Source organism: Toxorhynchites rutilus, chromosome 3, assembly GCF_029784135.1.
Source record: "Toxorhynchites rutilus septentrionalis strain SRP chromosome 3, ASM2978413v1, whole genome shotgun sequence".
Lineage (NCBI taxonomy): Eukaryota > Metazoa > Arthropoda > Insecta > Diptera > Culicidae > Toxorhynchites > Toxorhynchites rutilus.
The window spans coordinates 25560579-25584271 of NC_073746.1; the positions used below are offsets into that span (position 1 = coordinate 25560579).

The 23693-nt window shown below is 40.1% G+C and overlaps 1 protein-coding gene across 2 annotated transcripts; it reads right to left on the reverse strand.

Annotated features, from left to right (window-relative positions):
• Positions 1-110: 110 nt before the first annotated feature.
• Positions 111-23237, reverse strand: LOC129774876 (THO complex subunit 2). Of its 2 annotated transcripts, none has more exons than XM_055778911.1 (15): positions 23136-23237; positions 22394-22825; positions 21951-22332; positions 21011-21892; positions 20675-20946; positions 20490-20607; positions 14813-15157; positions 14159-14752; positions 13526-14096; positions 13072-13425; positions 12807-13010; positions 10113-10150; positions 655-798; positions 462-590; positions 111-400 (listed from the first exon to the last, which is right to left on the reverse strand). In XM_055778911.1, exons 1-15 carry the CDS (start codon positions 23201-23203, stop codon positions 287-289), a joined length of 4647 nt encoding a protein of 1548 aa, XP_055634886.1. In that variant the 5' UTR covers positions 23204-23237; the 3' UTR covers positions 111-286. The 2 variants fall into 2 exon arrangements, with proteins under 2 accessions (XP_055634886.1, XP_055634885.1); XM_055778910.1 differs by having other exon boundaries at positions 462-611.
• Between the last annotated feature and the right edge of the window lie 456 nt (positions 23238-23693).

The window sequence follows — 23693 nt, forward strand, 5'->3', positions numbered from 1 at the left end:
AAACCTTCACGTTCATTCTTACTGAGTAAAATCTTATTCACTATGCTCAATTCGCAGAATTTCAAATCAAATCTACTGATATTGTGAACTAAAATAAAAAATATATATGCTGTTGTTAATATGCTGGTTTCTATTGTTTACATATGAGTGCTTTGTACTGAGAATGTCAAAAAAATTAACTGAATATGTGAGCTAGAAAAAATGATTCCAGCAAATGACCCGGCAACAGATGAAATAAGAAATAGTTTAATGCGCAAAAGTTGGTTATTCACTTCTGGCGCATTATTTAGTAACCGGATCTTGTGCGTGAAGACTTCGTTACGTATTGTTTCTCACTGCGATCAATACGATCGTGCGATCGCTCCCGATGATCCCGGCCACTGTATGGAGGGGACTTTTCCTGTGAATAATAACGATTATCATGGACGAGCTTACGTTCCAATGCCACAAAACATCCGTACCCTCAAATGGTGGTGCTTCTCCCGGTGGGATGGAGTGAGCTCATCTTCACCATTTTGGAGATGTAGTTTCGCCGCCTTTTCCTCCTCCCGGCGGCGCTTCTCGGCGAGCATTATTTCCTCGGCTCTATCCTGCGGTGTACCCAAAGAAGTCTAAAAACAGTACGTTTGTGGTGACCATAGTATATAGTTTTACCCTTTTTCGTCCCAGCTTGCGCTCCTTGCGCAGTTCCTTCTCCTCGTCGGTTTTATCCCGTTTGTCCTTTCCTTTGCCGCTGCGTTCCTTCTTGGACTCGGTCGAGGATGATGACTGGAGGGCGTTGATGTCGTCGTGTTTATTCTAAAATAAAGTGAAAGAAAACACGTGTTCCAATAGCTGCCGCAAGCGCGAGTTCTTCGAAGTAAATAGTTCTTGCATCTGGCGTGACGACTATTTCTTCGACAGCTCGCGGGATATTAACGTTTCTGTAATTTTTTCTTCTGTTTGTTGGTCATATCAGTGGCGGTTATATTTTGCTTGGTAGAACAGGCCCTGCTGTTGAATGTTCATATAAGTTGCACCCATTTGTTATATGAAGACTACTTGTTGGATCTAATTTCTATTCCCCGTATAACCCTATTTACTAACAAGTGGAGTATCTTTCAACATATCATTTTCCATCAAATTAAATGATCAGGTTTTTCTTCAAAAATGGGTGATCAATTGATTTATTATGATACTGAAGCATCACATATAGATTTCAATTAGTCATTTGGCCTATATTTTTAATAAATATTAAAATCAATCTGCCTGTTGGTAATATAATATGGTCAGTAACTCAGAATGTTTAAACCAAACGAGCAAGTTTCACAGAGCCTTCAAAAACAACAGAAATTTTCAATCTATTCATTAGGTGCACAACTAAGATTCCAGATTTCACAAATGGATAGCGCTGACAATACTATGATGATGGACACTAGAGTGCCAATGAAAATGGCCATCTCGGAGATTCAAAGCAGGGGTTAAATATCAATTGAATATAGGCTACCCAAAATCAAAATCAATATGGCGTCATTTGTTTACCAACATATAATTTACGAGGATTGAAATCGAAAAATGCGTTGCTTTATTCTAACTGCATGAGCGATTTTTATATTTCGGTTTCACATGGAGGTGTTCACATTTTACATGGAGTTTAAAGTTAGCCATTATTCGACTATATAACCGGACCGAGTTGTAAACAAACAGTAATTGATAGAGCCAAAATGTCAGTGAACCGCAGCAATATTGGGTACACTGGCAATATGAGGGATTTGACGCTTTAGTTGTACCCCTGATTCAAAGGGGGCTTGAGTTTGATGCCAAATGTCTTCACATCGCATAAAATGTCGCGATCTACTGTCAGTTCGAATTTTTTTTGTCAAATTCGACACTCTGGGACTTCGGACGCTCGTTTTTTCGGAAAACGATGTAAAACGTATGGTTTTATCCTTTATTCTTTTTGAGATTGCCTTACTGAAAATATGCAAATTCATTAATTTCGCACCAACTAAATGTTACGATTCATGAAAACAGAAATTTAAAAAATCCGAAATTTTATAATATTTGGCAACTCTGGCATCGTCATGTCATGGCTTCGTTTTTGTACGACGAAGAAGAGTAAGAAGCCAGTTGTCTCATCTTGTCTTAGCGCAGAGCCTAGTCTGCCTTGAGAATTAACAAGCCAGGGGGCAGGTGAAATTTTCTTTGGCGGTTGCCTAGTCATGAAATGTGATAACTCTGCAAAAAAAGAACATTGTCGCTCAGTCATTTGCCTAGTGATCCCCGATTTTTTAAATTAATCGTTCATCAGCTAATCGAATACTTTTCAGCAGTTTGTTATTCGATACGATTAATCGCCCCAAATAATCGATTAATCGATTAATCGTCACACTGAGAGAAATAATAAGCTTGACTCATATTTCTCATTTGCTAGAAAGCCAACTGGAATCAAAAGTGTTCATTCCGCTTGAAAATCAATTAGTATCTTTTACGCTCTCCTAAAGTCGTAAACGAATCTCAATTTGCGTTAACGGCATTGAGCTTCGTTTCTGAATATAGGGGAGCGTCAAAGATAATGATTGATTTCCAGGATAAAACTGCAGTGGCCGTACTTTTTTTTTCTCTCTGGGTTTGAATAGATTAATCGACGTAAATTATTCGTTCGCTTTGATTATTGATTGTGCAGTATTCGTTCGAGTAATAATCGATTTCTGTAGGAAGTATTCGATTAATCGATTAATCGAACGATTATCGGGGATCACTACATTTGCCAGCTAGGCGACAGACAATTGATTCGAAGTTAGTATTCAAAGAGAGAAATATTCTCATGGGAAGACAATGAGATTCAAAGCCAGGTTAGGTGCTTGAGGATTTTCACTGTGTTTTGGTGTTCATTACAGACAGATATATACACCAGTAGACACGCAATATATGTTCTGATTCTTCTGTAGCGGGACATATAAAGTTTCAATTGAGCCATATTGATGTAAAATTAAGAGGCCTACAAGATGAAATTTCCATGCACCAGTAACTTGGGTACTCGGAATAAGCGGGAAGAGTATGGAATGAAACTGTTATAGAATTTTATTAATTTTTTACTCTTTTTTCAAATTCAATTTTTTCGATAGCCGCAGTCAGATGCTTGTTTATACATGAAGCGAGATGAGTAGGATTTGCATTTATATCAGAAATATATATAACGTGAAGTCCCCATATACCGCTCAGCTTAGGCAATATTCAACTTTTGTGTGCTCTAAAAAATTACTGCTTTCGCGTATATAATGCTCTTAAATGTGCTTCTTGCTTGGTATTTGTTCCACTACTGATAAACATATGGATGAGAGCGTTGCTGCATTCATACCACCTATAATGACGGAAAACCTTTTGGTCCTAATTCTAATTGACAAAAACATCATTTTACTAACTCCGTTAATTAGTGGTCCTAATTCCAATATTCGAATTGTTATAATAATGAATCGTTTTGAATAGTAGATTTTATAATGTTTTATGTTGTAAACAAGTTAAATGAGTCGAAATCAATAATAGAAAGAATTACAGAAGTAATATGTTGTTTATTTATTGGCAATACTGGTGAAGCTTGTTATGAAGATGCTTCACTGGATTTTCCAATGAGACCGGCACAGCATCAGAATCTAACGGATGCAATTCAAACCGCCGGAAACCGTTGATCAATGTCGATTGTAGGTTCGTCATTCTATCCACAGCTTTTGAGTGATCGAAAATAGCTTACGGCCAACAGCTAAATGATTTTAGCGGAATTATGTGGAAGACAAACCAGGATTATGTTTTTTTTTCGTGCGGAGCAGTATCGTTTCATAAGAGACATGTGACTTATGTTTATTTTGATGGAGAGTAATAGGGAACGATGTTTTCTGCTGGACAAGCCAATGGTAAAACATCCTTGAGAAATAGGAACAATGCGAGACATCGAACCCGATTCCGTTCTTGCTGAGACCCAGCTTTTGGCAAATCTCAGCCAGATCTATTTTGGCATCCTGACTTTGTACGAGTATAGCATCAACGTTGCCGCTAACTGCACGGCTGCGTTTCCCCCAAAACAGTGCAGTGTAGCATTCTCGATCGGTGTTAACTACTTTTGCCTGAACGTTTTTTTTTGCCGGAACCAGCTAAAATCAGTTCTTTTGAAGGAAATTGAGCTTCTGTTCCAGAAATTTCAACACAATGGACAGCGTGTCTTCCTCGAAATACTCATGGATTTCGTGAAACCAGCTTTTGATTTGTTACTTGGAAGCATTAATATTCCTGGATGCCGGTTAATGTACTCATTGATCCATTTACGAGTCGGTGTCCCGTTTATAAATCAGGGTGTCTACTCAAGATCCAAAAAAAAAATTCCCTGATATTCTCTGATTTCCCGTAATTTTTCAGAAAAATTCCAGCTGTAGACTAGTCATCATATTCCCTAATGGCACTTTAGCTGTAGTTCCTAAAACATTTAGTTAGCTTAAACAATGAAATTTAATAACGTCTGTCGATATTGTAAAGTATGCAAGCCGAAGCTACCCAAATTCAATAGATTTTCTTCTCCATTTTGAAACACCAGTTGCAGTTCGCGTAATATGACCAATTCACATTGGTACCGTCTATCGATAGAAGAAGAAGTTTGGTGAAATATAAAATTCCCAGACCTTTAAAAATTGAAAGATGAATGCTTGATACTTGACACGGCTTACAGAGACAAGGCTAGTTCTTTAGCGAGTAAACATTTTTTTTGATGACGTCATCCGAGTCGTCAGTGTAAACAGTCGCCAGTTGTATTTTGTTTTCCGACTTACGCGTAAATGTTCCTGAAATGAAAAATCGAAAATGGTTCAATGCGCTGTGAGCGGGTGTATAAATTATGAAAATGACATTATCGGGCCAAAAAAGAGATTCTTTCGCTTTCCGAAAAACCGAGAATTATGTTCTTTGTGGATAAATGTTTTATCAAATCATTCATGGTGTTAAATATAATCAACTATATTATCGACGCACAAACTTACAAAGCACGAGAAATAAAAAAATAAGAACATATTGTTTACTTCAACGACTCACATGACGTCACTAAAAAATTGCTGATCCGGAGTAGCTAGCCTTGTCTCTGTAAGCCGTGGATACTTGAGAACGTCCCAAAAACATTGACGTCATGTAACGATTTACCTTATTCATCCAAAAATCAGACATTCGTGTCCATCTACAGCCTCTTTGTAGTCTTGTTCAAAAATTCGTCGAAACCAACGACAAAGTATAGCTTACAAAATTTCATCGAGCCAAACTTCATCATAAATCTCATTTTATCACGCCCTATTGAAAGCTTTTCAACTTTCTGACCTTCATGAAACATTCTTATCAATACAACCATGTCTTTTTCAACAGTGTGGAGGGATTTGTAATACAGAACTGTTTCCATGCACCACAGGATCTCAGCTTTGATAGTACGATTTTGAAGCATGAATTTATCAATAGTTTTCGAGGAAAAAAAGGAATGGAATTGATTGAAGCTGAACTGCAGATACTGATGCCAGTAAAAAAAGCGCGAACTTCAACGCCATCTACTTTTGCGCTGCTAACCCTTCGGAAGGACTAAGTTCACCTACAGGCAAAAGCAAAAAAATATACTGAAAAATCAACAGAAAGTCAAACTAGTCTAATATAACTTTTTTGGTATCATTTACTATCTAAAGGGTGTGTCACATCAAATTGCATCACGGAAAAAACGCTGTAGAAATTCGCCCAGTAGACCGATCCTTTTGAAAATTTTAGACAGTAAAATAAAAACTATTAAACAACTTTAGGCATTTTCTTTTTATTCATACTTCGAGCCCAAGCCCGTATGCTCGCACCTTCCTCTTTACCCCGTCCATAAGGTTCTGTACAACGTCAGGTTGTAGTTTTTTTTGAACAGAAATCCATTTTCTCTTGAAGTCCGCCTCCGATTTGACAACTTTTGGGTTCTTCCGGAGGGTCTGCTTCATAATCGCCCAATATTTCTCTATTGGGCGAAGCTCCGGCGCGTTGGGCGGGTTCATTTCCTTTGGCACGAAGGTGACCCCATTGGCTTCGTACCACTCCAACACGTCCTTTGAATAGTGGCACGAAGCGAGATCCGGCCAGAAGATGGTTGGGCCCTCGTGCTGCTTCAATAGTGGTAGTAAGCGCTTCTGTAGGCACTCCTTAACCTGCCCGTTTACCGTGCCGGTCATCACGAAGGGGGCGCTCCGCTTTCCGCAAGAGCAGATCGCTTGCCACACCATGTACTTTTTGGCAAACTTGGATAGTTTCTGCTTGCGAATCTCCTCCGGCTTCGTCAGCATTTCGGTGTACAGCTTCCGGGCTCGCGTCTTCCCCACCATGTTTTGCCTTTCGTCGCGGTTAGGAGCCTTCTGAACCTTGTATGTACGCAAGCCCTCCCGCTGCTTGGTCCGCTGGACGAATGAACTTGACAAATTAAGCTTATTGGCGATATCCCGGACCGAACTTCTCGGATCACGTCTAAACTGCTTAACTACGCGCTTGTGATCTTTTTCACTGACGGAGCATCCATTTTGCCGTTCTTCACCTTCCGGTCGATGGTTAGGTTCTCGAAGTATCGTTTTAGTACTCTGCTGACCGTGGATTGGACGATTCCCAGCATCTTACCGATGTCCCGATGTGACAACTCCGGATTCGCGAAATGAGTGAACAGGATTAATTCACGACGCTCTTTTTCGTTCGACGACATTTTTCCAAATTTATGAAAAATTGACAGTGAAGCATGGCCAACGTGATCTATACACTCTTATCTGATTATAAGCGAAAGCTGAAGATATAATTCCTAAAAATTAAATTTCTACAGCGTTTTTTCCGTGATGCAATTTGATGTGACACACCCTTTAATTGCGGCAATAATCAAAAATCTGATTGGCGGAACATCGTTTTTCCCAGAATGGGGACCAAATTCCTGATATTTCTCAATTTTCCCTGACATTGTTTGAATTCCCTGATTTTCAAGGATTTTCAAGGTAGACGACACCCTGTAAATGGACTGGAACGAGCTGATATTCTCGCTGATTGTGCTACGCATAACAGTCATCTCTTTGTATTCACAGGGAATCCAGTGTTTGCTTCAACAAACATCCATTCAACTATTCAACCTTCTGTGGCATCGACTGCTTTTCCAGGACGTGGTCTGGAATACTTTCCCAAGACCTTCTCGCGCAGTGTTGAATACAGAGTTCCATCAATTCAGCCGCCTTTCGAACGGGAATTCCGGTTCTCACCATTTCTGCAGTTAAGCGTAGCTAATAGTACTTGGTTGCCAATTTTTCGAATAGTTATAGTTTTGCGAGTATACACAAATGTAATTTATCAGAAGGAATAAGATAGCTAGTGAGAAAAACAGTATTTTATGTCAAGTGAGCGGAATTATGCACTGGCTGGTATAAGGGAGCTTCACGTTACATACTAATCGATTATTTTTGGTAAGAAAAAAACTGTTCCATGCCACAAAACCGGTTTGTTTGATTATATAGGTTAAATGGAGGAAATTCTACAATTTCATGTTCATTTTGACTGCGTACTGAAGAAATTACATAATTTCATCATCAATTTGTTCAGTCAGAGTGAACCAAGTAAACAAACCCATTCGGTAGAAGAGACATTCTTCTGGTTGAAGACGATGTATGTTATAAGCAGAGATATAACGCAAGCAATAGAGAAATGAAAATAAAAGAGCTGTCATTTTTAGAGGCGAATGAACTGCAAAGTTTAAAGCCTCTTAAAAACAAAGAAGAAGAAGAAGAAAGAGCTGTCAACTTGAATTGAGTACAAAGAATGCACAGTAATGTTAAATACATGCTGGTGCAATTCATATCCGGCCATCGTCTAATACTCCAACGCTACATACTGCAGTATTTACTAAATTAGGCTTCTTTTCAATTATCTAGCTAATATCGAAGAAAAAATGTTTGGATTCGTTATTTCATCGTAGGGTATTCATGTAAAAAAAAGTAGAAAAAAACAGTTCAAGTTCCAGTTCATTGATAAAAAGATTCCGAAAACTTAATTGCGCACCTAGCATATGGTTTCAAAAATACATGCTTACTGTGGAACTGTGTTTCCGCAAGTTATCTGACTATTTGGCAAGTCAACGTGTTTTCAGCTTTTCACACTTATAGAGACGAATGAACTCTCAGAGTTTCAAGTCTCTTTAATTCAATACCGTTACCGTTTTCACACAATAGCGCTTGCAGTTGATGTCACCTTCTCATCAATCCAAGTGGAAATAATTAAGTATATTAGGATTTAGAAAACTACATGAGCATTATGTCCAGTTTTTCACAACTTTTTCTGGTTGAGTTTTAATTTCATTATATTTAAGGAGTTTTCTCCCTTTCCCAATCCATCGCAGATACAAAACCAAAAACTTGCAAAGTGCTCGATCTGTTCCGTCAACCATTCCCATGTTCAAGCACTGCACATGTTTTTGTATAAGTAATACGTACCTTGTATGCGGCCAAGAGAGGACTACAAGTACGATTACGAGTGATCATTGAGAAAGAGTAGAGACACGGGCAGGTCGCGTGGAAACGCCCCTAGGCACTTGGTGGCGCTCATTATCTTCATGGCGGGCATATATCGAATCACCGTCACGTTCCGTGGAATGATATTTGCAGGGGAGATTGACGACAGGCAATGGAGAGGCATTCCGTACGTTCGCAGAAATTGTCGTTTATAAGCATCGTACACATCACAGCCCCAGTTCGGTTTATATTTGATGATTTAAGAGATGTTTTTGTTATCATGTTGGATGCATTACGCGATTTTGAACAGCTTTGTATTATTGACTGGATACACGTTTTGACGTTTTGCTTTGGTTATTGAACGACACAGGGCTGCAAGACAAACAGTCCGATTTGATGACGTAGCATTTAGATTCGCTTCTCCGTTTCTTTAATTCAATGTTCATTACAAATTATTACACTATCAAAACAAAATTGATAACACAAGGAATTTTCACTAATTTCACTTTCGAATCACTTTGGGTTGACGCAATCGATGTAATTCTCCAACAAAATGATGGTACCCAATAATCGACAACCGACAATCCGGATGTTCCTGACATCAGATGAGTGTTGTGGTGGTGACCGTTGCGTAATTTTCACCGACACATGAAGCTTCGTTGTCATTTGCCCCTGGATCTGGTTGTGTTTCTGGTACGTACCATTTTCCCATCTTCGGTTTTGAATGTATGACTTCTTCGTCCAAGAGTTGACGTCGCAAATATTCCAAGACCAGATTGCGACTATTGCAAATCACAGCATTCCTCTATACAGATCGTTGTAAGCTTTTTTTTTTGATCTAGTAATAGTTTGACTTATTCTAGTGATATTTTTGATGGTCATTTGTATACCAAGCTTTCTCGTTTATCAGTTGTGAATCAGCTTTTACATTCCGTTTATGTGGCATCGGTAGAAGTAGTTCAGTTTTCTCTAATTGATCCCATTCTTGAATTTAGCGTTGGATTTTAGTATCTTCTTAAATTTATTGCCGTTCTTGTTCTTCGGTCTATCGGTGTTCTTCGCCTGATAATATCTTCCAAAATGTCCAGCGGTGGAAACCAATGTCGCTCCTGAGCATATGCGAATCTATCCCCGAAATGGGTTCCAATATAACATCCTATCGCAGGTCGTCCAATGAGAAATTACTTCGGACTAGACCAAGTGTAACACGGCGAAAATTGTAGAATTCAGTGAGACATTTGAAACAAATTACAATATGGAACATGTCCTCAAAAGATCGGATATCGGGTAGGGTAGATCTACGCGACGAGTGATACTCTGCATCGTTGGAGGTCCGCATCCGCAGCATTATTTCTCGTGTCAATCGCGCACATTTCGTCACTCCCCTGCAGCAGCCGGGTACGCGGATACGCGGTCCTGTCACACAGGACCCATCGTCAACGTGGTTCCGTTCCGAGTTCAGTCACTACTCGCCGCCAAGTCCCATTTCTTTTTCTTTCTTTCTCTTGTTTAAGCCCCCGTCGACAGGTGTCATCACACTTTGTTGTTTTTCACTACTTTCTTTTCTTTCGTCTTACTCATTGTGAAGTGTTTTTACACCAGAATACTAACCTTGGAGCTGGCACTTTCCAGTTTGCGACGTTTCACTTCTGAAACGTAAAGATTTAGTTTAGATAGAGGTCTAGAAAGAAGCATAAGGAATGATTCAGTTAGAATCTGGAATCACTATTCATTTTATAGCGGCGCTCTTAGCGGAGGTTGAAGGTATTGAGAACAATTAAGTAGCGACGTTTCGTACATATGGGCATCTCGTGCACTGCACAACCTATTATGCATTTAAAAAAATGCTCATTAGTACAGATTATAGTTCAATGAAAGAAACGTTTCCAATCCACGCACTTGGCTAGTGCACCAGAATTACGTATATCTACTTACAGATTGATGAAATTGTTTAACATAATTGTTTAAAATTAATAAATTCGGTATAACAAACATCAATTTTATGATGTACATTGTCATAAAATATATTTAATCCGCAGCATATGCATATATTACGCTGATGCAGTTTGTGTGTCGTATAAGCGTATAATTTAAATCGATTCAGTACTGTAGTAAATCGTGTTGCATGCTGAAGAAAATCATGAAACAGTAAATCATATTAGATCCTAATAAAGAACATATTACATCATATTGAAATGTCAATGAAATTGTGCTGCACTCGAAAGTTTCAACCGCTGTTGAATTAAATTTCAGATAGCCGAGCGAGATAGCTGGTGGATGATAATCCAGACGACCGAAGTTCGAACCCACATCGGAGCAGTTTTCACTAAACATTAATCTGTGCCATTTTAAACATTCATATTCCACGCCCAACACAAGACAATCAAACAATTATTATTTCTACAAGCATAAATACTTATATATAAAAATGGCGATTCGTGAGGCTATAATAAACATTTCACGAAAATATTTTGCGCCATTTGTTTTTTTCTATGTCTGTAATAAATCGTATAGGAGTATGGCAAGAGTCGTATTTGGTTCTTTGACAATTAATGAATATATTCATATTAGATCGCAATTCAATTTCAACATAATCGCTATTATAGCCGGTCAAAGTTGCATATTCATCCAAACAAATTCGGTAAGCATTTGCCATGTATATATATGGCCTCCACTTTTGCATGCATATGCCAGTTAGGCGCATTATATGCCAACCAAATTTTAGGGCATATAATGTTATATATACACTTGTTATGCGATTTAATGTTTGCTTGGTTCTGTCCCCAATACATATACAGTGTCGGACAAAATATTAAGACCACTGCTCAAGCAAAAAAAAAAAGAAAGTGACAAAACTTTGAGAAAAAATAATCCAATGCAGTGATTCAATACATTTAGAATAATGTGTGCATTGTTCGAGGATATTTATAACATCTGTGGTTAAATCAATGGTCATTCATTGAAAATGCGTTGTAAGCACACTTAGCAACTAAAATGACGTGACAAATTTTAGGACTAGTTCCTCGTTTTGACTGTTTCGAGCGATTTTTGAAGAAAATCGATTGTTTCTCATTGATATTTTGTGCTTTTCGAATCCTGGTAAGTATTTATCATGTAATCCAGAAGCATGTAAGGTTTTAATTATCAAATACTAGTTGCAAGCAACGAAAAATGGGTCGCGCTCATAGTTGCACGGAAACGCAGCGGATGGTCATCCACAAAATGTCCATGACAGACAGCATCCTACACGAAATCGATGAGTACTTGGGACGATCCAAAACCTTGGAAAGCATTAACCAGAACCGCAAAAAATTCGAAACGACTGCACGCCCAAGGAAGTAGAAGTAGAAGAATGAGCAGCAATTGTGTGATAGGATCTATGTTTGTTGATACGCCATCCCGGTCACCACGTGCCAGAAGCTAGTGGAATACATGCCGACCGGGTGCGTGAAATGATGCATAACAAAGGTTACATGATTAACTACTAACCGTAGAAGCGTTTCACGGTATGAATTTTATTATTTTTCACCATGAATTTTGAAACCGGTCTTAATTTTTGTCGCGTCATTTTAGTTGTTAAGTATTCTTAAAACGCATTTTTCAATGAATGACTATTGTTTTAACTACAGGAGGTGTTATACATTTCTTCGATTCAAATAAATTATTATAAATGGATTGAAGCACTAGATTGGATTATTTCTTCTCGAAGTTTTGTACTTTCTTTTTTGCTTGAGCTGTGGTCTTAATGATTTATCCGACACGGACTCCAAAACCAAGGAGTTTGGGAAAATCTGCATCTCAAATATATGGAGAAGCTGCAGGTACTTACATTTGTACAGACCGGAATGTGTTTCACCAATACGGACTACAAAACTCGGGAGTCTGGGAAAATCGTCAAAAATTAAAGATAATGAAGGCGAATGAATTTTCAAATTTCAAATCTCTATAGTATGAATAATTAAAGTTGAAGTTTTTGATTCATGCAAGCCGAGGGTATTTTTGTATCTGGATGCATTTTTGTACTCCGGTATGTGTTTTCCAAACACAAACTACAAAAGCGGATACAAACACAACACTTATTCAATCAAGAATTGAAATAATACAAACAAATGAACTAAGTCAACGGTAGTCCTACGTCAACCTTGCGATTATATCATAGATATAACCCACCCATTTAAAAAAACAATAAATTATCTGCATTTTGATATAAAAACATTTTTGTTTACCTTTAATCAAACTCGAGATACAACACTGGTTTCGTGATTCCAGATTCTAAATGTAAAAATCTTTACAAGCTATACAAACCTCTATCATGTTCCGGTGGATCTTGGCTGCGTCGATGCTCGTTGCTGGAGTTCGAAACTGAACTCAGGTCCCGTTCGGCTCGATCCCGTTCTCTGTCCCTCTCACTGGCACGTGACTCTCGCTCGCTGTTGTGCTGCTGCTGCTGCTGTTGTTGCTGCTGTAGCTGTATCTCGTACTCTACGGCGGCCGCGGCTGCTAGTGCGGCTATAACAATGCATAGATCAGCTTTAATCGTCTTTTCAACATTACACCTTCAATTGTTTACCCCTAGTTTTATCCCTGCGTTTCTCCTTGTCCTTTTCCCGTTTCCGTTCGGCGTTTGCTTCCTCCCGCTCACGTTCTTTCTCCCGAGCGCGCTCTTCCCGTTTGATCTCCTTCGATGATTTCTCTTTCGAGCTGCTAATGGATGAATCCCGCGTTGATTCTCTGACCGGGGTTTCCTTCTTTATCTCGCGCTCGATGATTTTGATATCCGCATTATTACTAGCGCTGCTGTTCAGAACATTGCTCGAACCTTGCGATGTGTTCAAACTTTGTTGCTGCTGTTGTTTCGATGACAAACTTGACGTGGAGCTATTGGACGTAATCGTTTTCTTCTCCGACTTCATTTCTTTGCGTTCTGTAATATGTTAAAAGAATCGCGTTAGATTAACCATTCAAGGTCGGTACAAATCATGCATTCACAACACCAACGCACACACACACACACATAAACTCACCGACTTTGCTATCCCCGTTCATCGTTTTCGAGTCCTGCTGCTCTACTTTGACCGGTTTCTCAGAAACCTGGTGGAAGTCATTCTCGCGCATCATTTGGCCGGATTTCGCCTTCAACTGGCCGATATAGCTCGAAGCGAGAACGAACAAATCCTGCCGTTGGTTCTTCTCCTCCTCACGTACTTTTTCCACCTTCTTCTCGATAATCTGGGCCAACTTGGCAAGCACCGGGAAGTGGGGCAGGATTCGCATCAGAATGATTAGCGAGTTGCGAATCTGCATGTAGTCCTTCGAGTCTAGACAGAACACCATCGCTTTGGTGATTTTGTAGTGCCACTTGTGGCACACGTGACGATAGTTTTCGTAGTTCACGTGATCGTTCGCTTCCGAGAACTGATTGCTGACGCGAAATTTGGTCACGAAACCGGGATAATTTGAGCACTCCCTGTTGAAGGTGTTCTGATCTGCATGCCAGCGCATTACAGTCTCCAGCATGGCGCACAGGAAGCGCCCATAACGGGTGGCTTCATTCTCAGTGCAGGATGTCACGGAATACGTGATGTCGCAAAAAATCTGTATGAAAAAAACTTATGATTACCAAAAATCAAGATTTTTCACAGTGTGATTTCACCCACCCGATCGTAGCAGAGAAGGGTCGAAAAGTTTGCCGTCTTCAAACTGTGGATGGTGTGCACAAATTTGGCGCAATAGATTGCATCCAGGGCGGTGAAGGTGCAACGCGGGAACAGACACAACTGTAGAAATTGCGTTATGGTTTCATTTTTTGCCGATTTAGCGGAACGCGACAAGAACCATGAATCCTTCTCGCTCGTCAAGCGATGCATAATTTTGTCAACGTGCTCTTGCTGCTTTTTCCGTTCGTCCTGCAGCTTTTCCATTAGGGCAACGTGACGCTCTTGTTCCTTTTTGTTCTTGGATGCGTTCTGCTCTTTGGAATCCATAGCGGCAAGCGACAGTTGCTTCAGTTTGTTGGTTTCACGTTGGTAGCTTTCCGATGGCACTTGAAGGTCGTACATACTCAGCGACCAGAATGTGACCAAGAACTGTGGACTGATATCTTCCCAAACTTTGGGAGGATGGAGAGGTCGAACGGACTCGATCACAGGATTCATGACGAAAGCTGTTGCCTCCAAATATTTGGCCATTTTTTGTGAGGTTGACAGTTTCTTGGGGTTCTGATCGGTCTTACGAAGTTGGTCGTATTTTTGCTGTGGAGTGAGTAGACGTGTTTTTACAGACAAGGAATGTTATCAAACGAGTATACTTACACTGATTGCGTGGGAGAACATCGGACGCGCGAGGAAGAATGCGACATCCGAGTGGATGTGGTACTCCTGCAGCATACTGTGGATCGTGGGTAACCGTTCAACGTATTCTTCCACCGAATAGGTCGAACCGAGAAACGTACCGAACTGGACCAACGTGTCCTGGCACTGGTCGTAGAGTTTGCCCACCAATTTCAAGTGGCTCGAGGCCGTTTCCCGATAGATAACGCAGTGCTTCTGCTGTGCGATCAGTAAACAAAGAGCAACGGCCAAATCGTTGCTTGCGAGAGCTTCTTTCAGACGTTGTGAGGATTTCTTGGTGTTACGTACCTGACTGAAGTATCCGGCCTGGAACAAGAAATTTGACGATTTAGGTTTTGTTAATTTTCACGTAGAACTGCGTCATTCTCTGAGGGCGCCAAATAAGGAAACAAGTCACGTTTGCTTGCGAATAGATTTTCATGTTTTGCATACCAAAACACTCAAATTTGTATTTTAATTTCCACTATATAGTCAGCAAAACATGGATCCCATAGGTGCTTGCGTGACGTCTAATCGTTTATCAGGTTTATCGTATCCAATACTATTATTTATAATTTCGCATTTGCTTGATTTAAAATTCAATTAATTCTTGATACAATTCAAATTTTTTCGATTTATGTAGAACAGAAAGGCTCAAATATTTTTGTTCGAATAGGAATTCAAACGAAGGAAAAAGATTTAGGGTAGTATATTATCACGTGCTCTGACGTCTCTGGACTTGCGCAGATTTCTAAATTATTACTAAATTTAATATATATTACTTTGGACGAAAATTTGTTTCGTCCATGTTTGTAACACGATTTCATAGGTCCGACGAGGACTCCTTCTTGTTTGCCTTATGTTTTTCAATGATTTGTATGTTGAACACAATGCAACATACAAATAATATGTATGTTGTTGCCGATTTTATTTTCTAGCGCTCTGATTCGTTCGTTGCCGTTGGTCTTTCTTTTTATCCGTATTGTGTCGATGCGTATGACTCACCCAACACTGGAAAAGCGTTGAGGTCCTCCAAATGTACATATGCGTTTTGCGTTCGTAGAGGAAAGCATTATCTGGCTTCAGTAAATGTAATTGCTGTTTTCGCGATAAGCATTTTGTTGTTCTTTAGCCTAAGCTTCTCCGGAAAATTTCATGGAGTGGTCTTCGGATTTGCAATGCGCACATTTTGGTCTATTTTTGCGCAAAATTCTCCTAATATGTCCATCGGAACTCCGTCGACTATGCCCGCCACACAGACAAGATGTTGAGGTCCATAGGCTTTGTAGCAGCATGTCATGCTTGTTCATCATCTCTATTACAGAATTCGCTTTAGTATAGAGCAATTCCAAAAGAAATCGACAGAATTGTTATAGATGCAACTTCAAACAAATGATTACTAAGCCAATGGTAGCCCTACGATAACCTTGCGGTTATATCACAGATATAATCCACTCCTAGTTTTATTCGTTTTGGGTGGGAAAAGCTGCAGATTTGAATAATGACATCTTTCAACAATTGGAAGCTCAGGGTTTAGTTTTCATGAAGTCCCGTCCGCAGGCTATCGACCGCTCCAACCATGTGAGGATTAAATGAAGAAATTCACAGGTTTCGTTGAGAAAGAAAAACATAAAATCCGTATCTATAAGGTTATAAACTCTTTGGGCGTATGAGGACGACATGATTTTGCTAAGAGTCTACAGTGTATGACATTTTTAGAACTGTTTAATCTGTTTACTCATTTTTCGCAGTTTCAACTGATTGCTGAAAATATTTCTGAGCCACACAGGCAGTGTTGCCACATTTTAATCTGTACCAGAAGGGATGAAATCTTTCTCATCTGTACTTTTTCTTCAAAAAATCTGTACCACTGAATTATTCATTGTAGAGAAAAATAATCAAGTATGAAAAAATACTCATTTATTTACTAGAAAATATTATATTTAGTTGCTTACTTTATATCTAGATTTACTTACTACAATGCACATTAACATTTGCTAGCCTCGAATCACTCGTGTGTTTGATGATGCTTATACATAGTCTTTCTAAATTTAGATTGCGTACTATCATTCAATAAAATTTCCGAGAGAAATTTCACACGCGGAAAAAAACTGTACCAATCTGTACTTTTTGACGAAAATCTGTAATCTGTACTGTACAGAATCTGTACCAAAAATAACGAAAAAATCTGAGCCTTTCCAGATAAATCTGTACGTGTGGCAACACTGCACACAGGTGTGTTGTTAAAAGTAAGGCGCCTAGAAGTATATTCTAAGGTGAGGCCGTTTCGTCACTAAGTTGGTTAGGGGAGCGGTATATGAAAACAGTACGGAAGAAAGCAGTAGGGGAATAATTTGCTTGAAGCGTGAAAGAGACGAGAATCACGAGCGGGCTTGGGCACAAGCGTATTGTGTTTAGTTTACAAACAAAACACAGTAGACTTCCAAGATGCCTGAAGAGTGGTTCTAGCAAGTTGGCCCACCCTAGGATATACTTCTAGGCACCTTGGTTAAAAGATTGTCGCAAATTCAATGGAGTGCTTATTATAGTGCTGTGAAATCAATTTATGGGCTGAACAACGTCACTGGAGTATTGTGCGACTCAAATACTGGGTCCCTCTTACCAGAAGTTCAACACTTCGTGTTATCTGTACTTCTGATGCGTTGTACTACATGAAGTCGATTTAGCGCAGAATGTTTACAAACCAAAGGATCATCTCTGAGTAACGTTGTAATCAGATTCAAAGCACTGGTAATTTGTCTTGCTGTTCAAAGAAACAGTTTAGTCGAAATGGACATTAAGAAGGTTTTATTAAAATCCAACGATTAAAAATTTGCTGCTGGATTCCTCATAAGATGAGCGAACCAGGCGAAAGACCTACGTTTATTGTTTAGATGAGTTTATTTTTTCATTCGAAGCTAAGTACAGTAAACATTCACTAACTGGGCGTAAAGGGAATACCAGTTATCGTCATTCGCGTTTTAACTGGTCCGGCATGTTAAACGTCAACTAAAATCGAGGGAAACTGCAATGAATTGTTTGATACGCGTTGATCATGAAATTGGATAAAACAAAAGAATTCCAATTAAAATTTCGCATTGAATGCGACAACAGGTATGAAATATAATTTGATGAAATTATTTTTCTGTAATTCAATCAATGTTTTTGTCATGCGAAAATTATGTCAATTTTCATAACATTTCAAATTACATTCGAATGCCCCTCACAGCAAATCTTCCATTTGAATATGGCGTCGATTGTTCACGAAATACTGCTTTTTAACTGGTCCAAGAACCAGTTAACGATCGCCCAGTTAAAGAGCAGACCAGTTGAACCAGGACCAGTTAGCGAACCATTACTGTATTATGGAGGGGTGACGCCCCGAGTGTCATCCGGTCACGCTACGCCACTGCACCTAGGCTCGGGTGCCAATGAAAATGGTCATCTCGAATTTCAATAAGTTACCCCATGAAAAATGTTCACCACCTCGAAAAATCACCCTATACAAATATCAGCTCAATCGGATTTAATGGAGAGTGGCGCAAAGCGGTCGAAGTTTGTTTTTTTTTGAAAATCGAAAAATCATCCAAGGGGAGAGAGGTGTTTTTTTCGAGGTGGTGAATATCTTGTATGGGGTAACTTTTTGATATATTAGTGTCGTTTTTTTCCCATACATTACTTGGCACGCTAACCTAGCTATTTCATTTTTTTCTCTATTATAGTGACTTTTGGCTGGTTCGTCACTATTACTTCCATTTTGGAAGAATGTCGGGAATGTGAATTGAAATCATGACTCTTAGCGTGAGAGGTAGGGATGTTACCACTACGCCAGATCGCTTCCCCCCAGATATTTCAGTTCACGAACAGCTGTAGCGTATGCGTTACAACGCTTGCACTAGCGTACCAATAAAGTTCCCGTTTCACCGATGGATACAATGTTTTGGTTTTCTTTGCATGCACGTAAACTATAATTTATATCATAATAGCCTGCGAGTAAAATAAGCCGATTTCCCTAGTTTGACGCACCATGACGAAGAGACAACGTGTTCGTGATTTGTTCCAGGCGCAAATGTTGCAATCGTTGTGGGAGTTTCCTGGTGGATCGTGAAAGACGTCTAAGACAGGGAAAATGAAGGAAAACTACGCGCGAAGGTGACCGCAGGTCATCCGAGGTCAGTTTGGATTCCGAGGGTTATCGCTGTCATCAAAAGGAAGGTTTTGGACGAATCCAGTGCGTTCTATGAGAAAAATGGCGAAAACACGGGATCAGCGAGTCTATGGCACGGAAGATTGCGGGGTGAAGCAAGATCACATGATTACCAATCGCATTTGGGAGCTACGAATCGAGCGATGTAAGAAAATCTTAAGCAAAAAAAAAATCCGGTAATCCTGTTCACCGACGAGAGCATGTTTACCATCGATCCCGTATTAAATTCCTATACCGATCGCTGTATTAGTTCTCTCCCGGAGAAAAATGTGACCAACGAGCAATTTTCGGGATTCATCGGGATTTTAAGTGGATCAAAGACAAGTACGGGCCTGAAGCCAAAAGTTGCATTTCAACGAGATGGGGCTCCGTGCCACACTTCGAACCGCACTCAGAAGCACTCAGCCGCTCTGGATGATGGATATGTGGCCGCCATCCAGCATTGATCTTCATAAAGGTCACAAAGGCCAACCAACGCCTGTTCTTAACATCACCCGAGTACAGCAAGCCTCATACAAACATTGAACCGTAGCTAGAGAGAAACGGATTCTGGCTACAATATTCCCTAATATTCCGTGCGTTCTACAAGCGTGTGGAGGCCGTAATTGCAGCAAGTGGAAACTCGATCGATGATTACCACAGTTCACGATTCTCAGAAACATCTGCCTTTTAAATAAATAAAAAAATTTAAACTGAAAATCTTGAGAATTTTAAAATTTTGACATTGCTTTATGGTGCAAACATTATCACGCATACGGTACAGCCTTGTAATTGCTGATTAACACCATTTCATTTTGTAATGAACTATTTATGACAGCACCATTCATCCAATTTTCCATTGTTTATTGTCTCTGTAGCTTGCATTTCAATTTATGTACGTGTGTCACCTCATCACCTGGTCCCTTCTAGCAAAAATATTGACTTCCCCCCAGGTTCAGACCGCTATCTCTGCTCGGAATGTGTAGTCGTCTTAGTGATTCGATGGTTATCTATGCAAGCAGGGAGGTCATGCAAGGTTGTAACGATCCTTCATGGAATACCGTGTTCAGAACCGAATCAATACTAGTCAAGAACGTTAAATCTGAGCTTACATTCTCTAGGGCTCTTACTCGCGTTATCACTCGATCAGTCGCCTCTCACGACAGAGACAGGGACCAACACTCGAAGTACTATTCTAGGCCGGAAACTCCACGGAAATCTGTATGTGTATTTTGTATAAGGAAGCAAGAATAAAGTGAATGACTTTGTTATCTCATATCATTCGTGGTGCAGAGTAACGAGTAACAGAGTTTTTGAAGAATTCCCAAATACGATTGTTTGCTTTGTAAATCATTGTTGAACTCATTTGGATACAGATACCATTATTGAAGATTTTGATAGCTCTCTGATGCATTACCACAATCAGTGATTGCTGTGCAACGGATTTCATTTTAAATCAAGCATATATCTCACCTCTCCTCGCAGCAGCTCTCCGCCACACATGGCACTGATTTGTTCAGCAGTCATTTCCTCGGCGGCTTCAATGCCGGTCATCTTTTGGACCACTTCCTTCAGAATCAACAAATCCAAGCTGAATAACAAAAATGACAATTAGCAATTTCCGACGGGAGGGACGAAAAAGCACATTCGAAACTCACCTCTTGTGCGCCTTCAGCTGATTCGCCACGTACTGCAGCAGTCCACTGAGCTCGATGTTGTACTTCTTGTAGATGGCCCCACAGAAATTGGCCAAACTCTGCAGCCAGAGCGAGATCGATGTGCCATCGTTTTGCATGGGATTGCGGTCCACTTGCTCCAGGGATTCGATTAGGCAATACCCGAGAACGTCGTACGACAGCGAGGTAAGGTATTTTAACGAGTCAACCACAGGGGTAATTAGATTGTCATATATTTGGATTTGTAGGAGAATCTGAAAAAAACAAATAAATAAATTTGAATCAGAGTTGTGGTTGATCAGTTCCTAGCTAACTTACGTAATCGAACAAAAACCCGGGTGAGCAGTGGCTCAGCTTTCCGATCAACCTCCCAACAGGTTTACTGTTCTCTTTGCTAACACGCTTCATCAGTGCTTTGATTTGCTTCTGGGCATTCCCCCGACGACGGATTAACTTGGGCTGCAGCTGGTAGGTATCATTCTTCCATCGAGCGTACAAACTGTAGCGATACTGGTAGGGATATAGCTTTATAATCGACCATATTTCCTCTGCCACACAACAGTTGCAGTCCATATAGGAAAGAGATGGAAGAATTGCGGAATCCAGTAAACTAATCACGTCGTAGTAGAGCTGCTCATTTTCCGCGCCCGGTGATGGAGGATTGGCTGGATCTACATTCATTTCCGTCAGTATAACACGTACTAAACGCAAAAGTTTGTACAGTAATACAGAGTCGTAATAAAGAGATGGACCTAACGCGATGAACATTGGAAATGCGTGATTACGGAGCTTCGAGATAGTGGTCACTGGCGGTGGAGCCAGCTTACTGAGCCCATTACTTATCGGCCGTCCTTTGATGTTACAGGGAAGAGCGCATTTGAGACGATAAACTGGTTCAATAATCATGTGCAGCAGCCGACACAGAGCCCTTGCGATAGGCTCATTCACCATAACCGATTGTTCCGGAAGCTTTTTGAGTAATAACTGCGCTGTGTTCCAATCACCAACGAACAGAAGAGCTTCACAAAGACCCCACTTCTGATTGGTGGCATACTGCTCCGGAGTCATCTCCTTTTCCGGTTCCGCTTCTTGCTCTTTGTCTTTGTTCGTGGACACTACGTTCAGTTTGCGAACAAATTCTTTTGCATCGGCAACTTCCGCTTCCCACTCGGTGATGATGGATTTATCTGTTGGGCTCAACTAAAATCGAGAAAGTTGATAATCTTCTAAAATTCATAAGTAATGACAAATCACATACCCAAGCATATATATCATCTAGTTTGATGACACCGTGTTGCAACAATAGCGCCGTCACTTTGAACAATGATTCTGGGGTTTTACTGTCCGCAAAGTGACGGTACTTGTATCCTAGCACCTCGCAAATTATATTACCGTCGTTTATGTATGCCTGAAGGAGTGGGATGAAGATTTTATCGTGCTCCGGGCGAGTTTCGAATGATTCTAAAATTATATCTAGCACTCTATTAGGATCCAAATTAAAACAGCCTATCAGGGACTTAATTATCTCCAAAATGCTCTGAACTGTTATCGTGTCGGTGAAATCTTGATTCAGTTCTGTAATCAATTTAGCGTAACCTTCGCTCTCCTCACGGAAGAGATTGAAACGACGTTGTTTATAGCTGCAAATGTCGAGACATATTAAACAACCAATCTTTATCAAATATGTACAACAATACTTACTAAAGCTTTGTTTTCACTTTGATAAACTTGGTATAAAAGCTACGGTTCTTTATCGTCCCCACATCCTGCAGTGTGTCGATTTCCAGCCGTTCTTTCAGCAATTTTTCCGACAGAAACCGTTCAGTCTCTTTCACTATATAGCAGAACGCGTTTCGCTCCTCGCTGGAAGCATCCCCGCCGTTACTGGTACTTCCGGCTCCAGTGGCCGTTTCCGCATCCAGAATACTGAATATATCCAACATTATCGACGGAATGTCACTGTGTACATTGGCCAGGTCTCCCAGCATTGTGAGGGCACTTTCCTTCTTGATTTGGCCCCGAATACCACGAGACACCAGCTCATATATGGCCCGTGAAATGCCCAGTTTTCGATCATTCTTAGCGAACAGAGGGCTGGTGTCCTCCTTCAGCATAGCCTTACATTGTTTCAAGCTGTGGGAAGGCGGAAGAATTGAAAGAACAAAAACATAATTTTTTTTTCACGAGTGTTTATATTGCGAGCCCTGTCTTTTGACGATTGTGTACAATGCTGCTGAAAGTTAACCGATGCATCACAATTAGCGAATAGCGAAGCTGCAGCGAGAAAAAGAAAACCACTTTTTGCGATTCAAAGCAGAGCTGCTCAACTCGTGTTTTTTCCTAGCAAAAATTATTTTTATCCGAATAAAAAATCCACCAAACGAAAGTATTGCGCACAGAGAAGACTTTGATACATATTTTAGTTAGAAAAAACTATAATTACAATTCGATTTTTCCACTTCTTTCCCACGATTTCCAGATATCGGCGTTCAGCATTTTCACTATCACCATTTGCTTTGACGTTTTGATATGCGTGTGCTGGGAAAATCAACAAATGCATAGATGGCGTTTCAAGCATGCCACAGATAAGCAGGAAAGACAAAATAGTTTCAAAATTCCACGTTGGCTGCGTATATATGAACAAGCGCAAGCAGATTGGATCTGGTTTGTAATTCAAACGACTCTGGATTGTAGAAAAAAAATCAGAACATTAAACTCGGTATTTCACTTATAAACTATCCTACCTAATCTTGATTTTAGTGCTCCCGTGGCCGAGTAGTTAGTATCGCACCTAACATGCCGGACATTTTTCGGTAAAGAAATTTCCTCCGACTTGCACTGTGGTCACGCGTATTCTAGAACCCACCACTCAGAATGCATTCAAGGCGTGTTATTTGGCATAGAAATCTCAATTAAGTACCAATAAAAACGACGCAAGTAATACTACGTTGAGACAGCGAAGTTCCTCTAAGAACATTAGTGCCATTCAAGGAGAAGAATC